Genomic DNA, 17,819 nt, shown 5'->3' with positions numbered 1-17,819 from the left:
TTCATTTTCAGCTGGAAGATGCTGGAAAACTGAGGTCAGAGAATGCGGAGTTGACCCAGAAGAAGCTGAAGTATGAACTACACTCTGAGAAGGATGCTAACAAGTATGAGGCGGAACTGGCTAAACTGAGGTATTTGAGTGCAGTTGTGGTAAAACATCAAATCGCAGCTTTTCAACAGCATGTATGGCTTAATCTGCCACATGGGAAGAGAGGCACTCATTATTTTATGGCAAAGGAATGACATAAGGGAGTATAGCCTGCTTAGTCTAAGTGATCTTAATTCGGCACTATTTGTTGAACTTGCAGATTCTTGGCAAGCCAGACCTTATGCTTTGGATGGTACTTAAGGATTCTGTACCAACCAAGAAATACAATGTATCACCTGACAGCGTAGTAGCTTAGCTTAACTATGTATTAAGCACCTAAAGGACAGCGATGTAGACATAGGTGTCTTTTTTTGTGCTTTATTCAGTTGAAAGGGAGTAATCTCTCAAAGAGAGCCACTCTCGCGGAGGTCATGGGTTTCCTTCATCCTGTTACACAACAGAATCTGCTCCGGTATCAGGTTTCCTCACAATGTCACAATGCCACTGGGTGCATTAGCAGCAGACCGTCGTGAGAATAACTCTGTCTAAATTAGTGACTCTTGGTGACAGGTAGGGCGTGATTGATTCGCTCTGCAGAGACACAGGTCCACATTTTAACTGGCCCAACTGCGTCCCGCAGTTACAAATGCTGCTCGGGATCTTGTCCGTCGAGCGGCGTGTGAACTTCTGCCTCGCGGAAAAAGCCCGGCCTTTTCACTCGGACTAAATTTTTCATGGCGAGTTGAGTCTTCTCTGTCCTCAGGGATTGTCCTTTGCAAACAAATAACCGGAGAATACCTCCTCCGTTCCCCCACAATGGCCCACAGTCAGCTGTTTTTAGTGAGGGTGTGTGGCTCAGGGACCTGGCATGTCGGGAATGAAACTTTGGCGCTAGCCACTGGCGAGCGGTCGTGTTTCTCATGTTTCTCATGTCTCTGAGCTTCCAGGAAGAAGAATCCTTATGAATTAATTGTTTTGGGATATAAGCTAATGTTGAGCGAACGAGGTCACAAAGACAAAATAACGTACAGAGTCACCATAAGCTATCATTGGCACCACTGATTCGGACCATGCGTTGCCTTTTATTTCCGTACTGAGCAGTCTTTTGATTGGTGCAGTCGAGGCATTGATTGACGGCTAATTATAGCTCCGCTGGTTACGGTGCTCATGCAGTGTTCTTCTGTCGCCGGTGCTCTGATTAATGTGTGCGGGTGCTGCTTTTCAGGGCTGAGAAGGACCAGCTGCAGTCGGAGTGCCGAGCCCTGAGGGAGCGGCAGTCCCTAGCTGTGGGTGGGCGGAGCTCAGAGGCTCAGCTGAAACAGGCCGCTGGCCCTCAGGCCATGGAACCTTCCAAGGTATAGCGACGGTCATCAGGTCACTCCACACAACAGCCAATACGGCTACACTTTACTATCAGAAAGTTGTTTTTTTCCCCCCACACAGAAATGCAAACTCCTTGGTATTATAACCACGATAATAGCAGAAATGGTGCAAAAGATGTACGTTTACGATATACTGAAGCAAGATAGTGTTTCCTTCCTGAAGCGCATGCATTGCTGGCTTATCAAGATGCCCGACGGAAAGTATGCTACCCTGAATTTGATGTGTTGTTAAAGTCAGGAGGGAACAGAGTGTTTTGCCGCTTTTTTTTGGCTGGCAGTTGGCCAGCTGAATACAAGGCAAATTTTGCCTTGAAGACGAGAGATGGAAAAACCTGCACTGCTGTCTTCTCGCAGGGACCCCAATAAGGGAATCTCTGTTATAAAGGATGAGTATTACAGCGGGGGTGTTCTGTCCTATCAGAGAAGGCTGGATTAGGAGTGCAGGCTCCATCCAAGCACTTGAATTGCCTCAGTAAAATTCTCAGGTCTTCTTGGTCTTCAGCCATGATCTTGATGAGTTAGGTTGGGTGTCATAGTGCTTGGCTTGAACAAAAGCCCAGTAGCCTTCCCCAGTAAGACTGAACACCCCTGACCTTAGGGTGTCATTAACTTTGCCCCGCATGAGATGATCCCTTTGTCGGTTCTCCTCAGGAGAGCGTGGCCCCACTGGGGATGGGCGCTCCTGCGGAGCAGACCTCCCTGCTGATGGCTGAGCGGGCCCAGCTCCAGAGAGACCTCCAGCGCTGCCTGCAGGAGATCCAGCAGAGAGATCTGCACTTCCAGCAACTCAACGCCAAGGTACTAAACACTTCCTCCGAGTCGGTGTCTGTGCCATTTCACTCTCTACTTTTTTAAGAGGAGGAAGACCTGCCTAAAATTCAGACAGTTTTTGAATCCTCGATTTTAGCTGCGTAAAGTCTAAACCCGAAATGTGGTGAATAGTAAATCAGGGTAATGCTGCAAACAGGTCACTGTTAATAGCTCTTGCAAAGTACCAGGTTGTTTGCACCTTAGTCGATGGTCGGTTTTGTGGATCCGGAAGCCCTAAAGGGTAGACCTTTCCCTCTGAAGACCCACTGGCTCAGTGGTCCTGACCCTGTCCTCCTATCTCCTGTCTCCTAGCTGCAGCAGACGGCGGAGGAGAAGGCGGCCGTGTCCTCCCAGCTGAAGGCCGTCTCCCAAACCCTGAGGGACACTCAGCTGACCCTGGGCCAGCTGCAGAACCGCTGCTATTGGCTGGAGGCCCAGGCCCAGAGCCGGCACGCACAAGCCCAGGCCAAGGTAAGCGTTCTCGCCTGCAGTCCGTGTGCCTCTGCTTTGTGGAAGTTTAACGAAAACCGCCAAACTCTTGACACCATATCATACCATACCATACCTGCCACCCCAATCATGTATACATTATATAGCAAGGTTTCCCAAAATTTGTTTTTGGAATCCATTTTGTAGTCTTGTAGTCTTTTTGTTATCGCCAACTCTTTCATTAAGTTATGAAGCAATTCTTCTATTTTAGCATACTAAGAGTTTCCATTCGTCTGAATTATCCCCTAATGTGTGCAAAGTTGACGTTTCGAGGGACCCATGATTCATGATTGAATCAATTAAAAAAATTAACCTCTTTCTAAAGGAATCATTTGCCAATAGAACTTGTGCAGGAGATGAAAGTATTCTTTTATCTCTGCCCTGGGATGGGTTTGATGATTTGAATTGCATCTAGCCCCCTCAGGGAACTACAATTTTATAAAAATGGAACTTGCCCTATGAGCTGTGGGGGCTCTTCAGATCAAGCGAGGCTGCATGCCAGTTCACACGCTTTTGCGCAACCATGGATTTGTGTGGAGGGTAAGGCTAGCCATGTGCCTTGTCAGTATTTATTTATCCATTTTAAAGTTGTTGTTTTTTTTTTTTTTGATGACTGCCTAATAGTGATTATTTAATACCTCTATATTTCAGTATATAACTTGTCTTAATTGTACTATAGCCTGCCTTGACATCACTGTGAGGTTTTTCATTTCCCTTAATTATTTACTACTTTGCATTCTGGGGGTGGGCCTTTGGCTGTTTAACGTGGATCTTCTCATGCTGTGGGGTGGAGAGTTTGAAGAGGCATTGCTGTAGAGAGCTAGTGATTGGTTGGAAGGCAACCCCGCATACACAGATCCCCAGGACGGACTTTGGAAACCCCTGGTGGTGGAGCCTATACCCCCTGGGCTTATCTGGGTTTTGGTTGTCCTCCAGGGGCCAGTGGCCGTGGAGGTCCCCCCTGGAGCTCCTCAGGAGAGGAGCAGCGTATTGGTGGATATGGAAGGCCTGGACACGAGAGAGCTTCAGAGCAGGTAACGCGAGCCACGCTTCATACACACTCAGGCTTCATAAGGGCCTGACTGAGCCAAAGCTTTTTTATGGCTTCATTGCTCTGTTGACACCAGAATGTACTGTTACAACGTCGGATTGGATAGAAGTGTCTGCCAATTAAATGTAATGTAACAACATTGGTCACATAAGGGAAAAGCTCTTTCCAAAAGAGTTTGCAATTAAAATCAACAGCTATAAAAACGAAAGGCAGAGAGATGTGTAAAAAAATGTTCTGCAAAACACTTAAATGTTAAAAACATACATCTGCAGATATGTGTCTGTATGTGACTCTGAGTGGGCGGTGTCAGGGTGCTGAGGTGACTCCTTTGCTGTAAATATAGCCCCTATTTACTCGTGTGTTGCAGACTAGCGGAGGCGGAGCAACAGCTGGACTCCTCCCACCAGGAAGTGACTCAGCTGACGGAGAGCCTGGCGGAGGAGCGAGCCAGGAGGGAGGCAGTGGAGGAGGCGCTGAGCTTAGCGGAGGAGAGAGTCAAAAGGTGACAGAAGGACCAAAAAAAAAAAAACTGCGAAATTACTCCTGGCTCACTATGAACCGCTACTGAATGGACCCAGGGCTGTGTTCAGGATGAGAAGAACTGCAGACTGCTTTAGAAACTGAAACAGCTGCAGACCAATGGTGTAACTTCATCACTCACTCAGTCACAGACATTCGCGTTTGTTGGGCTGGCCCCGCTGTTGCGGTCCAGCCAAAAAAAAATTAACTAAGAGTAATGTTCCAGGCAAAACTCAGAAAACCCAGGTTGTGCATCTTGAGCATGACCCCAAATTAGAAGACCATTAAAAAGCATGAATACATAAGTTTTATGCAGAATATGTAAGGTCTATTGGTTGGGCGCGTGGTGTGACCTTTCACCTACTGTGTTTCAGTATTGACACAGGCATGTCGAACCCGAGAGAGTTCAGTATTCAGCTGGAGTCTGACGATGAGGTCAGGGCGCTCATCATCGACCCCAACGAGCACGTCTTCATGCGAAAGGTGAGCATTCTCCTCACTTCCCCCAGAGACAGGTTCAGTAAGGACAAACATTACTTAAGTTCAGTAGCTATAGGGCAGAGGTGTCAAACTCCAGTCCTGGAGAGCTGCAGTTCCTGCGGGTATTTGTGGTTTCCTTTCAGTCAGCAGCCAATTAAGGCCTTCAGAACAAGGTGTGCGGACTCTTTAGCCAATCAGAGACCAATCATTGGTGCTCAAACACACAGAAACTTAGTAGATACTTCTGCCCTCCAGGACTAGTTTCTGAATTCTTTAGGGTTTGCTTCAAAACGGTATGTTAATGGTTTTAAAACAAAGCGGAAATCTTTAGTCCTGCACATTTAGTCATAGAGAGGCTGAGTATTCTCAACCCTGAATCTTATTTCAACAAAGGCATGGCAATGTTTTCCAATGAAACTTTAATAGCTCAATTATCATTGGCTTGAATTGTTGCTCTTCAAGCATTCATTTTAATGTTATTATTCAAGGAGAAAGAACTGATATTGAAACTGAATAAATGACCATGTATCAGTGTTGTATTCTGAACATTTGTAAAACCTACAGTCTGATGAGGAGATTGGGGGAGTGTGTGTGTTGACCCACGCTGATGTCCTCCCCCCCCCCCCCACACAGGTTAAAGGCGGGGTCCACTCCTGCAGACGGTGGCTTCATGGGCGGAGCCTGTACTGCTCCAAGCTGCTGACGTCCCGAGCCAAATCCCGCTACCTGTTCCTCGCGTACCTGCTGGCGTTACACGTTCTCGTCTTCATGTGCCTGAGCGGCGCCCTGTAGAACACTAAAAAAAAACCTGGCGTCCCAGGGGACTCTGGGATTTTGGGAGGAGTGAAGTCGCACCCTCGTCTGCGTTCACTTCTCTTTCTATCTCACTGCTGCTTAAAAACCATTGACCCCCCCTCACCCACCCCTTCCGGAAGCAGACACCCTCCCGCTCCTCCCTGCTCTGTCTGAAACGGTACCGAGTTCACTTTAATTCTCCAAGGCACTAAGGGCATTGCTATGGCATGTCGATGCTGTGGCGTAATGTAACTGCTGATAAAGCTATGCACTGAACTTTTACTGCTGTTTTAATTTATTCATTAGAAAGCAATCCAGCAGGGCTTTTCCTCCATAGAGTATATTATACAACGGTTTATCTATGTATATCAGGTTCCGCACCGTGTGTTGCAGTGTACATTGTTCATGATGTTTTTCGAGATTGTTTACACAGCCCAATCGCATACACAACAGCAAAACTATACTGTTCTCTGCGGCAGCCATTTCCCAGCTTCTGTGAAACTTAAGTTCTGACTAATCTGTACATATGTTGTGATTGGAACAAAAAATATATACAGTATATATATATATCCACGTTTAAAAGATACAGAGCGCATCAAAGATGACATTTTCTATATAGGCTCTATTTTTTAAGAGGAAAAAGAAAATCAGTAATCATCTATACTATTCACACCCAAGAGAATGTTATTCAGCCTTTTGATATCATCCGTAGGGTAAATGTGTGCAATACAGTGGAGGACCGTCGGAGTTGCAGTTGCTTTGACACGAAAAGAGTAATTTTAATAAAGGTATCTGAAAACTATTGTTTGTTCTCACACGTCATGTTTATGTGCTTAAATATGTCTCTTGAGATTTACACTGTGCATACTGTTGATTTTCAAACCTGTTTTGAACACTTTTTACAATAATTTTTTTATTTTTGTTTATTTAATTTGTTTTATGTCATATTCTTTGTTATGATTGGTTTGTGAATTGCTGTAAGCTTGAATCACAGATTAATGGATAATGTACCGTTTTGAAAAAGCTGAATGATTAATTTAGTCTGAAGTGGTTTCAAGATACGGTAGTGTAGAGATTAGGATCTGTGGTTGTACACTATATGGCCAAAAGTATTTTGACACCTGACATCCAACATCTCATCCAAAATTTTGGGCATTAATATGGAGTTGGTCCACCCTCTGCTGCTATAACAACCTCCACTCTTCTGGGAAGGCTTCATACTAGATGTTGGAGCATCGCTGCAGTGATTTGCTTTCATTCAGCCAGAAGAGCATTAGTGAGGCCAGGCATTGATTGGGCAATTAGGCCTGCCTCACATTTGGCTTTCCAGTTGATCCCAAAGGTGATGGATGAGGTTGAGGTCAGGGCTCTGTGCGGGCCAGTAAAGTTCTTCAACACCCATGTCGACAAACCATTTCTGTATGGACCTCGCTATGTTCCTGGGGGTGCATTGTCACGCTGAAACTTGAAAGGGCCTACCCCAAACTGCTGCCACAAAGTTGGAAGCACAGAATCATCTAGAATGTCATTGCATTAAGATTTCCCTTCACTGGGACTTAGGGGCCTAGCCCAAACCACATATTCTTGCTCATATACAGTATTTATTTACAGTCTCAACAACTGATATATTTCTATTTTCAGGCAAGCTTTGTGTCAGGTATGGTTTTTGTGCTTTATTTTCTTTTGATATTCATCCTTAACCAGGTTCATGAAGATGAGTAAAAGCTAAACGAAGGCCTTATAAATTACATGTAACACTTCAGGCATGTTGATGGTTTTTGACTCCAATTAGCTTGTGGAGTTTATTTAGGCTGCCATCAGCACACCACATCATTCCACCAGTGAAGGCAAAATTCTGAAACGTATTGAATCGTTTAGCTTTACCTTCACAATTAATGTTGAGTGCCAAACTTTTCTACAGTACTGTAACTACTGTATTCCTTAGATCTACACACCTCTGTCCATTTCTGCACCCAAATCAATTTGTGACTCATCCCATTACGTTTAACAGACGCTCTTATCCAGAGCGGCACAACTTTTATACAGTTTTTTTTATTTTCATCCATTTATACAGCTGGATATATACTGAAGCAATCCAGGTTAAGTACCTTGCTGAAGGGTACGACGGCAGTGTCCTTACCTGGGAGTCGAACCCGTGACCTTCAGGTCCTTACCCGTTATACTACACCTGGCTTCCGGGAGCCCTTAAGTGAGGGTGCGGCGCTGCAGCTCGGCATGGCCACACCTACCGCAGGGGGCTCTCCACACTGCCTTTGAAGGCATTGTGCGGAGTTTGAGCCCGAGCCATAGCGCCGCACGCAGAATGCCTCGCCGGGTCGCCGTGGCGGGGCTGACTGACAGCTCAAAGGGCCCATACCTCCTCCATTGTGACCGACGCCCCCAGTCCTTATTTATAGTTCACAGTGCCGCGGGGCACCGGAATGGCTTTTTGCGAATGCGCCGTCGACCCGTTTCCCTTCGACAGGCCGCACGGGTGACCCCCCCCCAACCTACCCATACCCCCCCCCACCCCCGAGCAATAAATTACCGTCTAATATTACCGTGCGGAGCGGGGGGCGAGCGGCCCGTTTCGCAAGACGGAATCTGGCTTCGCCCCGGCCTGTCCTGCCCCTCTCCTCGCTCGACACGGAGGGCGGCGTCGGCCCTGCCCGGTCGCCGTGGCGATGTCTCCTAAAAAGGCCCGATGGTCGGTGGCCCTTGTCCTGGGGACTCCGTTATAAATGCCCAGGCCAGGTGAGGGCTGCCGTACTCTCTCAAGGGTGCGACACGCCTGCCTCCTCTCCAGCACTCCCGGGTGAGTCCAGCCCCTGTGCAGCACAGGCGCACGCAGCATACTTTATTTTAAAGGGTATTTGAGAGGGATTCACGAGTTAGCACGTTGGACGTTTATGTGTGTGTGTGTGCATATATATAGACACACACACACGTTTAGCTCTGGAAAAGTGACCTCATCACTTAACTTAAGTCTCAGCTTTTGGTATTCTTTCGTGAACTATTGACCACATTTGATTTTAATTCCAGACAAAAATACTGTCATTGAGAACATTTATTTGCAAAATTGTCAAAATATGAAAAATGCAGTGTTATTCATTGAATAATCGAAATGGAGTAACCCTGGTTCTTTTTTTCTTTTTTTTTTAAATATGGAGTGGTCTATTGATTTTTTCCAGTACTGTATACATAAGCAATATTTTTTTATTGAAACATTTCAATGAAACATTGCACTTAAACTAGCAATTTCTTATTATCTTTTGTTGCACTAGTGAACTGAACAGGTACAATTCTAACATCTGAAGATTGAAATGAGTTCCAGTTGGATTCATTTAACGTTATGTGACAAACACTAACTGTTAAGTTTGATGCTGATTAAAATGTATAAGAAAACAGCCTGTCAGATACACAGAGACTTGTTTATTGTTCGTTTCCAAGGTTGAAATGTGTGCTAGAAGCCTTCTGTGTGTCTGTGCGGTTGGGTTATAGGTAGTGACATTAGCTAACCGTAAGAAGCTGTTTAAATCTGTGAAGGTTTTGCTGTGAGAAGCCAGTGTAACACACAATGTCGAGCATGTGACAAAGCGTGGGTGTATTTCCTACCCTACCAAGCTCTATGTTTAGATAATACACCTGTTTGTGTCTGCTGTTCTGCTGCGGTAATGAGCTTGACTTGTACTTACCATTCGATCTGCAATTTAGTCATTCAGCTGACGATTTTAGCCACCGCAACTTAAAAAAAAAACCATATTTCACATTGTAAGCAAATGGCGCAGGAACTAGAGTTACACAAAGTTACAATCACACCTGTGCCATCATCAAGGTGAACGCATCAGGTGCACGCACCAGGACCTGAGATAAAGGGAGAGGAGAAGGGTTATTTTTTAATTATTTTTTTTATTTTTAAAGATGCAGCCTGTACTGTAGTCAACACGATACCACTCCGCACGCTGCTGACGTGTGCGTTTCTGCTCGCAGGTGTACAGCCGCCTGACCGAAGATGTGTGACGAGGAAGAGACCACCGCCCTGGTGTGTGACAATGGCTCCGGCCTGGTGAAAGCCGGCTTTGCCGGAGATGACGCCCCCCGAGCTGTCTTCCCCTCCATCGTCGGCCGTCCTCGTCACCAGGTGACTCCGCCCACCCTGCTCTGCCTTGAACTCCTGTCGTTTGCACCACATTCAGTTTTTTTTTTTTTAATTATGAATCGTATGTAATGACCTCACTGTATGAGGTCATCGTATTGTCAAGCAACTCCCGTACTGTCATTCAGAACCGATTTTACGTTCACATTTTTTTTGGCATTTGGGCATTTAGCACGTGCTCTCACCATCGGCGACTTACACAGCTTACGCTTCTTTTTTGCATAGATTTGATTGATACAGCTTGACACGTACAGAAGCAATTTGGGTTAAGTACCTTTCTCAGGGACACAGGACCAGTACTTCACCTTGTGTTACACTGCCTCCCCAAAACTCCCATAACTCACACCAGAATAAGTCCTGACGTTCTTTGGACTTTATATCCTTAAAACTAGGTCTTTACGGTCTTCAGGTATTTTAAGGACTTCAGGTCATTTAGGGAAATCAAGCCATGTTTATAGCACCTTCAAAATAAACTCCCCATTTGTTTCCATAAGGGTCAGGTCTTGACAAGCTGTGGTAACATTGTATACCTATGTGTAGTGACTGTATCTGTTTCACTTTAAGAATTTTAATTAATTTTTTTAAAGGAGAACAGGCAGGCCCTCCCTCCCGGGCTTCATTCAGACAGGAAGCAGAGAGGGTAACAGATAGAGGAGGGGCCACAGCTGAGGAGGTGCCATGGCTGGGCAGGGGTGTGGGCCATGAGTCGGGGATATGGCTCAAGAGCCAGCTGCCCTACTGACTGCGCCACACACCTCACCTCAGAATAGATTTTTAAGCCCTGTAGAAGTGATTTGTTTGGTATTTACCATGTGAACCAGCCAGGTCTTTAGGTAGACTAGTCTCTGAGAGCAACTGGAGGTTAATTAATGTGACAGTGCTAACAGAACGGTGCTTTAATATTGAAATCTGATAGAAAAAGGCCGGTGTTGCCAATGATTGAACGGTTCTTCATGTGAAGTCCAGTTAATCCAGGATTTTCATCCTCTAAGCTCTTTATCTCCTGACCAGAGGAATAATGATCAACCTAAACTGGTTCACCAGCTTTTGCCAGGTCATATTAATGGTTCCACAAGGAATAGAAAAATTTTACCGTCGTGCTCGCCCAACCTGTGAGTTAGTTAGGGAGTTGTCTTGGATGGTGCCAATAAAACAATACATCAGTCACCACCAGAGTTGTTGTTAGCTTGTTTGTGCTCAAAATATGAATTTAGTTATTGTGCTGTCTATGAAATTAGAACTATGGGACAATGGAAATACAGACCTCTTTGGGTTCTATGCTGAAGACGGGCGATTTACAGTATCCCCTTTACTTTTATTTTTATGAAATAAAGACTGGCATCAAACAAATCAGTGGTTTTTTGAGTATATGCCATCTGTAACCACTCTACGAAGAACCTAACTCTTAAGAAGAACCTAACTCTTAAGAGAGGAACCCTTTGTGAAATACAGCTTCCTGTAATTAAGCCTTTTTACCTTGACTGTGACTATAATGTGTGTTTCTGCCGCTGAAGATCCATTGCTAATGTTGGGCGTTGACGCTGCGATGGGCAGAAAAGGCCTGAAGTTTACAAGACTCTCGTGTTCTTCCCCTCAGGGCGTGATGGTGGGCATGGGGCAGAAAGACAGCTACGTGGGGGACGAGGCCCAGAGCAAGAGGGGCATCCTGACCCTAAAGTACCCCATCGAGCACGGGATCATCACCAACTGGGACGACATGGAGAAGGTGCCGCTCGCCAGGGGGTCACCAAAGCACAGTTTCTCATTTAATTCAGTCTACAGAGAGATCTGTAGGTTAATTCCAACCCTAAACTCTGCATTCAGCTGCTAATTTGTAGAGTCAGGTATGCCAAATTAGGCTTGAAATGAAAACCTACAGAATGGTGGATCTTCAGGAACAGGGTTGATTAATACTGGTCTATTCTGTCTTTTTTGAAGGGGAGTGCAGGGCAGTTTTAAAAGCAGCTGATATGACAGGGTCTTGTGGCATGCATATATACAATGGCCGTCTTGATTTTTGCTTTATTTATCATCTCTAATGGTGGCTTTTCAACCATGTTAAATGCGCTTTCTGTACATTGCTTTGACTAAGAGCATGTGCAAAATGCCTAAATAGTAAATTGTAAGAAGCCAATTATCATTCCAAGTGTGTCAAATTTTCTACAGTTTTAATGTAGATACCTCAACCCAGCACTCTCAGCTAGATATCTTCAGCTGTTGAGTTAAGCTTGTCAGTGATGAAGCCTTGGCCTTTTCAACAATGTGGAGAAAAAGAAGTATGACGCGGATGATTTTGTTCAGGTCTACATCTGCTCATTCTTGGCATACCTCCCAAGAGTGACAGAATGTTAAGTAATGTCTCTATATTTAAAGAAGGTGTCTACTTTATGTGCACATTAGCTCAACGCATCTTGTTCATGTGTTGATTTATAAATAGGGCTTGGAAAATGTTTGACACGTGTGCGCTATTTAAAAGATAAAAATTTTAAAAATGAATCTGGACCCCAGGAAGGACCGGTTGAATAATGCTGGCCTAGACTGTGGACACGTGCATTCAGTTAAAATGTGCTTCTTGATACGTGACTCTACAAAAAGTCATTGTGTTGGTTTTGGGTAGGGCTGCCCAGTCCTGTTCCTGGAGATCTACCGTCCTGTAGCTTTTTATTTCAACCCTATTTTGGCACACCTGATTCTTCTAATTAGCAGCTGAATGCACAGCTTAGGGTTAGAATGGAAACCTACAGGATAGTAGATCTCTAGGACCAGGGTTGGGGGTTTGTGCAAATCACCACAAAGGATTATTGGTAATATTATTCAGCCTTACCTCTGGGATGACATAATTTCTGACATATTTTCTGACGGACCCAATGCTACCTGTACCTGTCCAACATTTCGGAAACCTGGTCCTGCCCCTCCTCAGATCTGGCATCACACCTTCTACAATGAGCTGCGTGTGGCCCCCGAGGAGCACCCCGTCCTGCTGACAGAGGCCCCTCTGAACCCCAAGGCCAACAGGGAGAAGATGACCCAGGTCGGTCCTAACCATCGCACCCACCACAATCCCACAATTCACCTGGGTTCACAGCACCGGAAGCATTAATCATATAGGAAATTCTGTGCCATGAACACTAACAGATTTGTCTGCCATTATATGAATACTTTACAAAATACTTAAAGCAAGCATTCTGTCATCAACCTGGTCAGGCTCATAGTACTGTCAGGTTACGAGCCAATGATCACATTCAAAACAAGATAGCTTTGCTTTGAAGCTTGTTTCTAGGGCCTGTGCTAAGGACAATGCTAACTAACTTTGTATGTTAGAGTACACACCCACAGAAGATTCAAATCCACCAACTTCAGTTCCAAAATTACATTACATTACAGGCATTTGGCAGACGCTCTTATCCAGAGCGACGTACAACAAAGTGTATAACCATAACCAGAAACAAGTATGACGACGACCCTGTTCCTGAACATCTTGTTCCTGTATAAATTACTCATCCAGTCCAAATTGTTCTTAGCACAACGGCCTACGGTGTTCTCCTATTTTCTTATGAGGAACTTCCTGCGTTCTGACAAGGTCATTGTGTGACCTTTGTACCTGCAGATCATGTTTGAGACCTTCAACGTCCCAGCGATGTACGTGGCCATTCAGGCAGTCCTGTCCCTGTACGCCTCCGGCCGTACCACCGGTGAGCGCTTACTGACGTCTATGGTATTCTAACGGCTATACCGCCGCTTTACAAAATTAATTAAAAATAAGGCCTTAAAGCCTAAAATAAGACCTAAGTATCAGGGTCAGTGGCAATCAGCGACTTACTGACCAATGGGATCGCGTCTGGTGTACCTAAAGGGATCGTGCTAGACGCGGGCGATGGCGTCACCCACAACGTACCCGTCTACGAGGGCTACGCCCTGCCCCATGCCATTATGAGGCTGGACCTGGCCGGCAGAGACCTGACCGACTACCTCATGAAGATCCTGACTGAGAGAGGCTACTCCTTCGTCACCACCGGTGAGACAGACCTGCCCTTATGGAAATGGAGTACATAAAACATGTTCACATACGTCAAGATCACTTCACTATATATGTGTAGAATGTATTCACGATATATTCGTAATATATACTTCACAATCTTCAAATTGTTGCTGGTTTCAGACCTTGCAATACATTTTTTTGTTAAATTGACTACTGTAAAATATGTTTCTTATTATATTTTTGCATAAGTGCCTAAATGTCAACACATTGCAGTATATTCCATTTCCAAAACCTTTTGATGCAAAATTGAAAAAGTTGCCAATTTGACTGAACTTTAACATTTATATTTGGTTGTGGACTTTTTTGGCAACAATCATCTGATTAACAGGACAATGCCAAATGAAAGGTTGCCTGAAAACCGTAACGTCAAAATAGAAACTTTGAAGACTTCCAAAAATATCAATTTGGAAAAAATTGTGAAAAAAGATGAAGCCTGCACAATGTTTAAAATAACAACCTTTATCGCAGAGCATATAACAAAACCCACATTGCATAAACAATATATTAAATATTTACAGTGCATAATTATATATTTTTCAACCAAGATTTCAACAGTAGAGTATTACTTTTAATGCAACCTACATTATTGGTTTATTTGAACCCACCCTGAATGATATCTGTGCAGCTGCGCGAGCAACGTGATGCAAGAATATATTTGTGACTGACCGAGATATTTAAGAGCTGCGGAGTATGTCACATGATGCAGGTGTCCAACGAAAAGTTTGCCTAAAATAGTGAGCGGAGCGTCCGTCGTCCCGGCGCGCGGGGGGAGAGGCGGAGTTTGTGAATGGTTTTGGACAGCTGGCCCTTGTGCGAGGGTCCTGTGAGTCAGCGAGGCGGTGTCCCTGGCGGCGCTGGCATTCCATTATCCCCGTGGCGACAGGAGGGGCGGGGCTTGAAGCTCGAGTGGCATGTCCGTTGCCCTCGGGGTGTCTGTCGTACGTCCTCCTGGAGGGCACACTGCACTCTGTTTTTGATACCCTGCCCGTTAAACGCCACTTTTTTTCAGTCATCATTAAAATACACTCCTGTAGTGTTTGCTGACTCTAGTCTAATGGATTTAGTGATTAATCTATGTCGTGTGTCCAGTCTCATCTGGAAAGGGCCAGTGTGGCTGCAGGGATCTGGGTTCTAACCCTGGGGTGTAAAACTTCAGTCCTAGAGGGATGCAGTGTCTGCTGGTATTTGCGGTTTCCTTCGAGTCAGCAGCCAATTAAGTCCTTGAGAACAAACTGCATGGACCCTTCAGCCAATCAATGACTTTAATCACTCATGCTGAAACACTCCGAAAACCAGCAGACCCTGGGGCCCTCCTGGACTGGAGTTTGACACCGCTGTTCTAACCCAACGTTGAGTTCAGCAAATCAAGCTGTCTCGAATGAAGACCACGGTTAGTCAAATAATCATGGATAGATAGCTGAATTATATGGATTTATGTGAAATTGTTGGTCACTGAATCCAATGTCAAAATCAGAGATCGGTATATCATGTGGAGAAAATGGCCAGGCCGAAATTAACTTGCAAGCCCTTGTCTTAATGTGTGAGTCAGAGATGAGAACAGATGTTGATCGAAGCTGTTGCTGAAGCCGGTCGCGCTGTATCGGCTGAGACCGAGGGTGAGTTAAGCTATGGAGAGGAGGGACGTCTCGGCAGTGAGTCATACCCCAGACATCAGACCTGGAGGAGCGGGAGAGCGCCTGGTTTCAATGAGAGCGGGCCTGCGTGAGACCGCAACAGCCGCACAGCGGCTCTCTGTGCTGGAACTCAATGTTCCCATTTCAGCTGAGGGGGTGTGGGGGGGGGGGGGATGTACTGTGAAATAAGTACAGTACTTACTGTTAGCACAACAAGAATGAGAGGATAAACGAAAACGCTGAAACTAATTTTTGTTAAGAAGTGCTGCAGTAAAAAAGTCAATGCTGTTTTTCTGTTTTGGAAACTGCATTGAAGCATGAAGTCATACTCTGAGTTCTTGTAGTTAAATCCTAATCGGTGTGGAATGATCCTTCTCTGTTTCATTTTTTGTGGAACAGTGCACCCTACTGGTGCTGAGGAAAAACAACTGTGTATCTTCTGTGTGGAAAACATACTTAGTAGGCCTAATTGTTTCTGGTCGTAGAAGTCTCCATGAACAATGTTCTGGTTCATTCTGATTAGCCTATTGGGATGACATGTCTCATTCGTTAGCTTGGCATTTTATATGGGATTTGATTTGCAAAGGTGATGTGTGTACTGCAGTGGACATATTTTTGAGGACTGTTCAATGGTACAACAATGGTTGTCCTTCAATGTCTTAGCCAAAGTCCATCACCCTAAACTAGAGGGTTCCCAGTCCTGTCTGGGGTTTTCCCAATGTGTTTGAGCCTTTGAATATTATGTATATTCAGCCACGTCTCTCAGTTCTTGGAGTGGATTTAAAGTGAGCTGCAGGCTCAGGTTGACTTCTGGCTAACCAGAACCAGGGGCGAGCTCCGCGGTAACCACCGCTAAAACCGCTGTACTCGGCCGCGAGCCGTCCACGACCGAAGGGCTGAAGGCTCTCCGTTTCTCTGGCCCGCAGCCGAGCGTGAGATCGTGCGCGACATCAAGGAGAAGCTGTGCTACGTGGCGCTGGACTTTGAGAACGAGATGGCCACCGCTGCCTCCTCCTCCTCGCTGGAGAAGAGCTACGAGCTGCCCGACGGACAGGTCATCACCATCGGCAACGAGAGGTTCCGTTGCCCGGAGACCCTTTTCCAGCCCTCCTTCATTGGTCAGTCCTCGGAAACGCCTCGACGACATATCACCACACGGCATGTCCATGCATCAGGAATAGAACCTGACAGACCTGGCAGATGTTATCAGTCTATGATCATTGACCTGATACTTTTTTATGATATTATTTTCAATATTTTATCAGCTATATTTCACAATCATTCAGGTTAGTGTAGAACATTAGTGGTTTGTTTATTATTTTAATATTCAAATATGATCGAGAATATGGAAAGCCCTTTGTATTATCTGAATTTACTTTGAAGTTCAAAATATTAATTTCAGTACAATAGTACATATAATGATCATAATACGTGAGAATATGTGATATATTTTAAGAGTAGGGGGTTGTATTGTCATCCAATCCAGCAACGCTATTATATTCCCACTGTTACCCATTGTGGTGGCAGTGGTGTCGCGTTGCATCGGGCTTATGCTGGTATGAGGGAATCCATTTTACTATTCGCCTATAAAAAGGTGGCAACATGGTGCCTGTGTTGTGATCAGTAGTCACATGAGCTACAATGTCCCACTCTTAGGAATGGAGTCCGCTGGTATTCACGAGACCACGTACAATGGCATCATGAAGTGTGACATTGACATTCGTAAGGACCTGTACGCCAACAACGTGCTCTCCGGGGGTACTACCATGTACCCCGGTATTGGTGATCGCATGCAGAAAGAGATCACCGCCCTGGCACCCAGCACCATGAAGATCAAGGTAATGGCCAAAAGGATATATTTCCATACAGGCTCCCAGGCAATACAATATACAATAAATGACATATATATACCTCTCTTTTTCCTTATATATATATGTCACGAACTGACATCTGAGTGACATGCTGTCATGTAAAGTCAAAAAGTTATATTTGGAAGGGAACAGGCAAAGAGTCTTTTTTCCCCAAGTGTTGACTGTATATTGACCCCCCCCCCCCCCCCACCCGCAGATGATCGCCCCCCCTGAGAGGAAGTACTCGGTCTGGATCGGCGGCTCCATCCTGGCCTCCCTCTCCACCTTCCAGCAGATGTGGATCAGCAAGGATGAGTACGAGGAGGCAGGGCCCTCCATCGTCCACCGGAAGTGCTTCTAAACCCCGCCCCCTCCTCCACCGTCTGCCTGTCAGAGCCTCTCACTGTCCAGTGGAAACCCCGCCCACTTTCAAAAGGCTTGCTCAAAACTGCTGTTCTTCAGTGCGCCGATTCTGTTGTACATTGCGTAATAAATACTGCTGCTCAGTATTAATTTCCTATATGTCT

At 45.4% G+C, this 17,819-nt stretch overlaps 2 protein-coding genes across 6 annotated transcripts in view; both read left to right on the top strand.

Annotated features, from left to right (window-relative positions):
* si:ch211-220f16.2 (golgin subfamily B member 1) overlaps positions 1 to 6,415 on the top strand; it is a 41,323-nt gene extending 34,908 nt beyond the window's left edge. For all 5 annotated transcript variants that reach the window (XM_064313563.1, XM_064313559.1, XM_064313561.1 and 2 more), the window contains 8 exons: positions 12 to 130; positions 1,313 to 1,442; positions 2,121 to 2,267; positions 2,592 to 2,750; positions 3,705 to 3,802; positions 4,187 to 4,321; positions 4,713 to 4,821; positions 5,452 to 6,415. In XM_064313563.1, coding sequence (XP_064169633.1) covers positions 12 to 130; positions 1,313 to 1,442; positions 2,121 to 2,267; positions 2,592 to 2,750; positions 3,705 to 3,802; positions 4,187 to 4,321; positions 4,713 to 4,821; positions 5,452 to 5,610 — 1,056 coding nt within the window. In that variant the 3' untranslated portion in view covers positions 5,611 to 6,415. The remainder of the gene's footprint in view (positions 1 to 11; positions 131 to 1,312; positions 1,443 to 2,120; positions 2,268 to 2,591; positions 2,751 to 3,704; positions 3,803 to 4,186; positions 4,322 to 4,712; positions 4,822 to 5,451) is intronic.
* A 1,909-nt stretch (positions 6,416 to 8,324) lies between these two features.
* Positions 8,325 to 17,805, top strand: LOC135242503 (actin, alpha cardiac muscle 1-like). Its single transcript, XM_064313575.1, has 9 exons — positions 8,325 to 8,428; positions 9,604 to 9,754; positions 11,367 to 11,495; positions 12,690 to 12,800; positions 13,377 to 13,461; positions 13,623 to 13,784; positions 16,369 to 16,560; positions 17,099 to 17,280; positions 17,510 to 17,805. The coding sequence occupies exons 2-9, from the start codon at positions 9,626 to 9,628 to the stop codon at positions 17,651 to 17,653; spliced, it is 1,134 nt and encodes a 377-aa protein (XP_064169645.1). The 5' UTR covers positions 8,325 to 8,428; positions 9,604 to 9,625; the 3' UTR covers positions 17,654 to 17,805.
* The last annotated feature ends 14 nt before the right edge of the window (positions 17,806 to 17,819 follow it).

The sequence above is a fragment of the Anguilla rostrata genome, chromosome 16 (genome assembly GCF_018555375.3).
Source record: "Anguilla rostrata isolate EN2019 chromosome 16, ASM1855537v3, whole genome shotgun sequence".
NCBI classification, from domain to species: domain Eukaryota; kingdom Metazoa; phylum Chordata; class Actinopteri; order Anguilliformes; family Anguillidae; genus Anguilla; species Anguilla rostrata.
This window is presented reverse-complemented; position numbering and strand designations above follow the sequence as displayed.

What these genes read in the sequence shown, in the direction of transcription:
- LOC135242503 (XM_064313575.1), top strand. Translation starts at nt 9,626, where the DNA reads ATGTGTGACGAGGAAGAGACCACCGCCCTGGTGTGTGACAATGGCTCC. An exon ending in ACTGGGACGACATGGAGAAG is followed by an intron (nt 11,496 to 12,689) that starts GTGCCGCTCGCC and finishes GCCCCTCCTCAG; the next exon opens with ATCTGGCATCACACCTTCTA. An exon ending in CTACTCCTTCGTCACCACCG is followed by an intron (nt 13,785 to 16,368) that starts GTGAGACAGACC and finishes TCTGGCCCGCAG; the next exon opens with CCGAGCGTGAGATCGTGCGC.